Source organism: Anarrhichthys ocellatus, unplaced genomic scaffold (assembly GCF_004355925.1).
Source record: "Anarrhichthys ocellatus isolate YVR2014 unplaced genomic scaffold, GSC_Weel_1.0 scaffold39, whole genome shotgun sequence".
Lineage (NCBI taxonomy): Eukaryota > Metazoa > Chordata > Actinopteri > Perciformes > Anarhichadidae > Anarrhichthys > Anarrhichthys ocellatus.
The window spans coordinates 82279-90267 of record NW_022280069.1 but is presented as its reverse complement, the minus strand read 5'-3'; the positions used below and the strand labels follow the sequence as shown (position 1 = coordinate 90267).

Here is a 7989-nt window from a genome sequence, read left to right as displayed (position 1 = left end):
TGACAAAAGGGGAGCAAATGCAGCCGTATAGGCCCTATACTTTACAGCCCCCCCCCCCCCCCCCGTCTCTCCAGCCACAGCCAGTCAGGCAGTGAGTCGATGGAAGCTGTGTAATCCTCTGTAAAGTATAGGGCCTATACGGCTGCATTTGCTCCCCTTTTGTCATGGTGGCGGCGGCTGTTGTTGTTGTTGCAGAGGCCTCCCTCAGGAGAACACATGAGGGAGAACAGAAAGCCGCATAAAAGCTCACAAAGGGAGGAAGAGAGAGAGTTGAGTGAGAGACACTGACGCTGCCATTTATTTGACCGGAGAAGAATGAGCTTCACGGGGCAACGGATGGAATTCAATGGGGTTGAAAGTACATGATGTGGGACTGGCATCACCACCCCACACCAATCACAAATCGGACCAACTGTCAACTTTGGAGATATTTGCCACATAGTGGGCTGCAGCGAGGGATGCAGTGAAAAACCGTTAACTAGACAATACTTTAGTCTTTTCTTGGTTTAGAGTATTTTTCTATTTTTTCCTTTCCTTGGTGGTCTTTCTCTATTACAGCCTACCAAAAGTGCCTTTTTGTCTATTTTTCTTATATATTCATACTCCATCTTGCCACAGATTATTGCATGTAACTTAACATAAAGTAACCGTCACATTCAGTAGCTGTTGCCATATTTTAGAGTAGGTACACAGTATATTTGACTTTGTGTGTGGGCCACAGCACCAGCCAACTGTCCCTTTTCTGAATTTTGCTTCTTCTTGGGGATAACTTACTTACTTCCAAGGATTAAATCACCGAGGGGTCACGTTCCGCCAGCTGACTTTCTACACGTCCTTCGCCCCCAAAACTCTTGTTGCTTTTGACAACGCAGAGCCGTCGCCATGATCGGTATCCAGTCCAAATGGCGCTACCTTTTCATGTTCCTGGGCATTCAGCTGGTGGTCATGGCGCTGCTGTCCCGAGAGGGATACCAGAAGAGGGTCTCCTACTTCATCCGCATCTTCCGCAAGCCTGACACCACTAGCTTGTCGGGCCGCAACCACACGGCGGCGGGCATCGCTGGAGGTGACGTATACGCCAACCTCTCCCACCTATCCAAAACCCACGGCCATGGAGACGCAATGCCTTACTGCCCTAACACGTCCCCTCTCATTGGTGAGTGGTCCTGTCTGCTTCTGTGTCATTCGGCCTGTTAATCTCTAAATACATTGATTTATGAACAAGCTTGGCAATTTCCCCCGAATAACATCATCACTAATTTATTTTCCCTTCTGAATATGAGTTACTGAGAGCAGCTGATGGGTCTCTCGGCAAATAAATTGTCGGGGAAACCATCAATAGTTAATGAAGCTAAATTCTGTTCATTTGAAATGTGAGGATCTTTAAGACTCCACTCCGTAGTGATGGCTGTGTTGTATACAGCCAGCAGAGGGAGGGCACTTGTTTTTGCTTCAAGTGTATTTTTTTATGTAAATAGTAGAATTCTATTTTCACACTTTATGTTTAGCTCAAACATGTGTAAGGAGTTCACAGCTGCTGCCTGTTAGTGGTGGTTCATCTGCTGTCTGATAGGCTGCATACAGCCTGCAACAAGGTAATGTGAGGTGTACCGAGTGCAGGGTATGCAACCTGAACAAACTACAACATTTTCATTTGTTTTACAGTGGATGTACGGTACATTTTCTTTTTGTTGCTGATGATCAGAAATGCCAAAATGAAAATACTTCTCTAAAATGTGGTCTAGAAGTATGAATATAGCACTAGAGCTCTAAATATTTCAGTACTCGGCTCCGTATTATTTGGAAAACTTTGCCAGCAATTTTGCACTACATGCTGACAACTGAGCCAAAGGGCATTGGCTATCTTTTGTATTAATTCTTGCCAAAAACGTAATTGAGTAAATTAATTGAATAATAATTGACTGAATAGTATAGCAGACAGCAGGAAGTGAACTGAAACAAAGATGAAGGGTTATAACAAGCAAGCAGATCAAATGGAAGATATTTTGGCCCCAGTTATCAGCTGAGATTATTAGTAGTGATGTCCTTTTTTTAAATTGAATGATTTCCATCATGTGTCATCGAGCTTTAAGGTTTATTGTAAATTTTGTCAGTCAATTCTTCTTGCATAATTTTCACAGAACAATGCACAATCATATCGTGGTCGACTCATAATCCGTGTTAGGACCGCTCTGTACTGCTTGAGCCATTGTTCCCATATGGAGGAAAGCTTTGCTGGAAAATTACAACTGAACAAAGTCCACCCACTGAAGAAGGCTGAGAGATGGGATTCCTACTAGTGCTAATCTGATCCTGTGTAATGTTTGCTCTGTATGACTGGGAAACACCGTCAGAGCAGGCTTAGTTTTCAGGGCTCTGCCCTCTGCCCTTTGTCCCCACATTACTGCCAGTCATCTTAAACTAAAACAACAAATAAAGGTTGTTGAACATTCTGTCAGGCAGCCGTAAAGTGAGCAGAAACAACCTGAAACGGGTTTGACAATGAGTCGATGAAAAGAATGTCTTCCTCGTTTCTAGTGCGATTGCTTGTCAGAACATTTCCGAACACATCCGGCTGAACCCACGTGTCTCATTCAAATCCTAGCCCCTCATTCTCTACCCAGACTATTTGCCTTCGCTCCATTAAACGTATCTGGTTTCCGACTGCTAATGACCGGACCGGCTTCTGCCCACAGGTGGGCCGATCCACGTCAGCTTCCCGTCAGGCCTCACTCTTGCAGAGGTTCAGAGGAAGAATCCTCTGGTGGTGCGCGGAGGACGCTACAGGCCGCCTGACTGTGAGGCAAGGCACCGAACAGCCATCATCATTCCCCACAGACACAGAGAACACCACCTCAAGTTCCTCCTGTACTACCTACATCCTTTCCTGCAGCGGCAACAGCTCAACTATGGGATTTACGTCATTCACCAGGTGACACACACGCAACCATGTCATGTTATACACAAACAGAAGAGGCAGCGGGGGAAATACGGGATTTAAGTAACATTTTACTTGGTGCTTTGGTTCATGTAGATTTCACATTTGGTAGAAACACATTTTTTTCTTATTGGATATTATCAGCTATCCTCTGGTTAATTTTGTCTGTATGCAGTGTGAGTCCATCGTTTTGTACCTGCTGCAGTTCAGACTGGAGGAAGAGGGCCCTCTAGTGGGCCGTCGCTGGACGTGCATGTTAGAGGATAAGAATGCTCGAGTGGCTCAGAGGGTTTAATCTCCTGAGCTGCTTGTAACTATTGATTCATGTGTGCTCCTCAGTATTTATCTCTTGCACCTCATGAGCTGGATTTGTGATTGTGCATATTATTGTCATATTAGGAATATTATAATTTAAATATGAAGGTCTGCTGGTTATTTGACATTTAGTGGATTTAGTTTCCATATCACTTGTAGACCAGTGTGTGACACAAAGCCTGCTCTGACATTAGGTGCCTTTGTTTACTCCGCAGGCCGGAAACTACACTTTCAACAGGGCCAAGCTGATGAATGTGGGTTTCCGGGAGGCCATGAAGGAGGAAGACTGGAACTGTCTCTTCTTCCACGATGTGGACCTCATCCCCGAAGACGATCGAAACACGTACGTCTGCGACTCCAACCCCAAGCACGCAGCCATCGCCATGGACAAGTTCGGCTACAAGTACGTCCTCTTCCTGTCTGTGAATGTCCATTGAAGGGTTCGCTCTTCACAGATCGACCCGTAGCCCATTCTGTGTTCTACATTTATGCAAAAATACTTCAAACCTCTCCAGGCTTCCGTACAAGATGTACTTTGGAGGAGTGTCCGCTCTGACGCCGCTGCACTATCTCAAGATGAACGGCTTTCCCAACAACTACTGGGGCTGGGGGGGAGAGGACGACGATATTGGAGTCAGGTGAGAATAGCTCCGGCCAGATGCTCCCAACAACGGGACGTTCCAGTGTGGAAATAATGCATCTGGAGCCGGTCAGACGTTGAGGTTTTCAGTCAATCACTTTAAGTCTGTTATTGATACAGGATCAATGTTTGAAAGACTGACACGCGTTTCCCTGTCTTCTCAGAGTGACTCTGGGGGGGATGTACATCACTCGTCCATCTGTAAAGGTCGGCCGTTACAAGATGATTAAACACAAGCTGGACAAAGGCAATGACGTGAACCCAAAGAGGTACCATAAACAGCAGAAGTGATGCTATTTGCTAAGCTTTAAACCGTACCAGTAAAATGCAAAGGAAGCCTTCATCATTCACTGCTCTGTCTTTGCTCTCCCTGTAAAGGTTCAACATGCTGGCCAAGACGCGTCAGACCTGGAAGTCGGATGGGATGAACACCGCTGAATATGAGACAATCTCCCGGCAGTACATGCCTCTTTACACCAACATCACCGTCAACATCGGCACCGAGGACGGTCTTCATCTGCCTCCACCACCTCCTGCCAAAGCTGCGGTCAAAGAACCTGCCCAAGTCCCAGCGAAAGGCCCCGCCAAACCCCCTGCCAAGCTCGAAGAGGGCCACGCAGAGAAAAAGTCTACCCTAAGGGGCCACTAACATGTTTCAATGGGATAATCCTGTTTGTACATGCTGTAGGATGGTGGTTTTTCTCCTCTATCGCCTTTTCCAATTCAAGATTCATCATCAGTTTGTGGAGGAGTTAGTCAGCGCAGATTCAACATTGACTGCCTGCGGAGACCGGGGTGATTGAAACACCCGACTTGTTAAAAATAGTTGACCTGAATCTCTCCCCCATGGTCACCGCTCTCCTCCTCGGTTCCTGTTCATCGCTGATTCTCCCTCCGAGGGAGCCACAGTGAAGAGAGAGGGGTAAACATTGGACTCTATGAGTTTATATATCTACAGCGCTGTGGTTGCTGCTTAAACCTCGTGATGCCTTAGAAGCTTGTTCGTTTTTTTTTTTTTTTGTTTTTTTTTGTCTTTTCACTCGTACTTTACATTATTTAGAATATTGGGTTTAATGGAGCAGTAGCTCTTTTTTTTTTTTGTCTCAATGCCAATGAATATATAAGTGAAGGAGACAGTTTCTTACTTCCAGTTGAGTGTGTGAAGCTGCTACAATGAGTGCTGAATGAAGGGACTTTACAGGTCTGTGTATCGCTGATGTTGCTGCTTCTGACGTAACAGTGCACATATCATATCCAGGCTCTCGTTTAGAGAGGGGGTCCTACACAGAGATGCTGGTCTATATCCGTATCAAAAGACGGACTCAAGTCTTTCCAATGTTTTCAAAGTTGCGGATGCTGTACACACAAGTTTTGCCTCCTGTCATGTTCGTTGGAATCTCCAGTGTGAATGAGAGTAAAGTGAAAATGTTTAAGTTCTGTACTCCAAGGCCAAAGGTACAGTTCCTCTCTGTAGCGTCAGTTCAGCCTTTAACATTTCAGCATATCTGATATCTACAACATTTGATTGAAGTTGTTTTTTTGTGTATTTGCCTTTTATCAGGTAGAGCAGGTCTTGGTGATCAGTTTTCTGCCTTCAAAGGAGCTTGAGATTCACATCAAGATGGAGTCTGTGTTGCTCAATACTTCTTTATGTCGGTTATGTGCAGAGTACTATACATCTCCTTTATGTAGATGTATCTCTCAACAGTGCGAGCTTCCTCCCTTATCACTTTATAAGCAGTCAATCTTCACAATGTATCTTTTTGCCCGTCTCCTGTCCTTAAACTATCCATGTCGCTGAGAAATGACCTGGGGAAAAAGCATTTGCTCTGCACAAGAATTGTCATTTCTGCGGCATCATCGGGTCCAGGAATAGAGAATTGTAAATGCTGCTGTTTCAAGCTCAGGGTACAGTAGCCAAATGTATCCGTGTGGACAAACGAGTGGGTTCAACAGCTGGAGCCCGAAGCACAACGTGACGGATCTCTGCGATCTTCTGTTGGTGGGCAATGGAAGTTGTTCTGCTGTTATCACAAGAGAACGATGTGATTTTGCATGTTCGGTTTAAGTGGAAGGGTTGTGTTGTGTTCTTGTTTCGAGAGCATCCTGGGACATCTTGGACCGAAACCCCACAAGTCTGTTTTCACACGATGCCGACGGTGGGAAGTCTAACTGGAACATCTGTGAAACGTTTCCGATATCTTGAGCAATATTGTTGTGCTAGTGGGAGGCTCGTCAATAAGGAAACGGGCCAAGATTCTTCCTCTTTTCTGATCTCCCTTTTTTTTTTTTTATTCCTTCAAGAAATTTGTCTTCCATCTCGACTCTGTCAATCTTTGTCACAATGTGACTCTGAAAGCCAGTTCTCTCATGGAGACATCTGCCGTTTCCTTTCCATTATAGTGCCCCTTATTCTGCACGCTTCACTTCTCTCCACTCTGACAGATTTGATTGTAAACACGAGAGAAGGAAACGGTCCTTTAACCCGGTGAGAGTGGCTGTGTGCTGGCAGGTGAACGGGCTGAAACCAAAGACGACTGCGTGGAAAGCTGTGGTGATGGATAAAAAGTGTTTGTGTCTGTCTGTGTGTCTCTTTATGAATGATATTCCGTAGCGCTCACTTCCTATCAATATTTGTAGTATATTTCAATTCTGCGTTGCAAGAATCTTAAACCGACAGGTATTCAGATTTCACAAAATATACAACCAGTTAATTTAGTGAAAGGATGGTTAATGATTATCAGTGATTTCTTTCTTTCAAACTGTACTGAAAACGTGTCTTTGTGGTATTTGTCCCCTGAAGAAGGACGAGAAGCTGTGCGAGTGGTTTCCTGTGATTTTCATAAGTAGATGACTATATACTGGTGTTATCGTTTTGATGTGAATTAAACTCCTATGGCCTTAGTAACACACACGAGATACTAGTATTTCAACCCGTGGTCACTTACACACTTATATCAAGACTAAATATGCATGGCAACAAAGCTATTACTGAGGGAATGTACGGAGCACAATGTGGAGATGATACTCATGCTCATCTAGAAATTAGGAAGCATGCTGAAGTGTCTTTGTTTTGAACTGGAAACTGACTTATTGTGACTGTAAATGCAAGTTTCCATCTGCTGAGCTGAGATGTACAAAGAAAGCTTCTATTCCCAAAGTCACAACTCTGCATCAATTACTTGACCTGATGTTTTGTTTCTTTAGCTTGTGTGTGTGTGTGTGTGTGTGTGTGTGTGTGTGTGTGTGTGTGTGTGGGTGTGGGTGTGGGTGTGTGTGTGTGTGTGTGTGTGTGTGTGTGTGTGTGTGGGTGTGGCAGCAATGGAAAGCAGTCACAACAGGGTAGTACTGAAGCAACCAAGGGCAGTGTGACTTTATGGGTTATGTCTGCTCTCTTTATGAACTCTGCACAGTCCATAGTGGCCTTAAATGCATTAATAAACTGATAATTCAAAAGCTTTTTGTTTGGTTCTTTTTAAAACAAGTGGAAGTGGAGCATGAGTCAGAAGTATATGTACTTCCCCATACAGTACATGTTGAGTGCAAGCAAAGTTATTTATTACAGCACATTTTCATACTACTAGTTGAATTTCTAAAAGTTTCAAGAATATACTTGATTTCAACATATCCCGCCTGCTTATCATTTGGGTTTGAGACATTGTTAGTTTGTCCACGTTGCACAGACACCTCCAGACACCACCTTGTTCAGACGTAAAGCCCATTCCGATCAGCTGGACATGGTGGTGTTTCTCCAGGATCGGTTAAACCGATGTGGCGTTCTTTCACAGATGATGCATCTGAAATCCAACCTTAGTTGCCTACACATGTATTAGCCCCGTACTTTAAATCATATAACACTGTTGAAGGGTCGGATGCTGGTTAGCAGCAATACTTATCTCGTCAATTCATGAGCACCTTTCTCATAATTCTGAGCTAATAATCTTGTTCTTTCAGAAATAAGACGGGCAAATACGTCATGCAAGTTGTTCATTGTCAAGTCCGCTTCCTAATAATGGAGCCAAACTCAAAGATGTTGACATTAACAGTCCTGCAACCTAAAATATATATATATTTTCTTCAACTGGATCCAATAAAG

General features: G+C 44.2%; 1 protein-coding gene across 1 annotated transcript; it reads left to right on the top strand.

Annotated features, from left to right (window-relative positions):
- Positions 1 to 66: 66 nt before the first annotated feature.
- On the top strand, positions 67 to 7734 carry LOC116394400 (beta-1,4-galactosyltransferase 3). Its single transcript, XM_031867455.1, has 6 exons — positions 67 to 1156; positions 2697 to 2932; positions 3469 to 3656; positions 3769 to 3891; positions 4058 to 4162; positions 4272 to 7734. Exons 1-6 carry the CDS (start codon positions 883 to 885, stop codon positions 4540 to 4542), a joined length of 1197 nt encoding a protein of 398 aa, XP_031723315.1. The 5' UTR covers positions 67 to 882; the 3' UTR covers positions 4543 to 7734.
- The last annotated feature ends 255 nt before the right edge of the window (positions 7735 to 7989 follow it).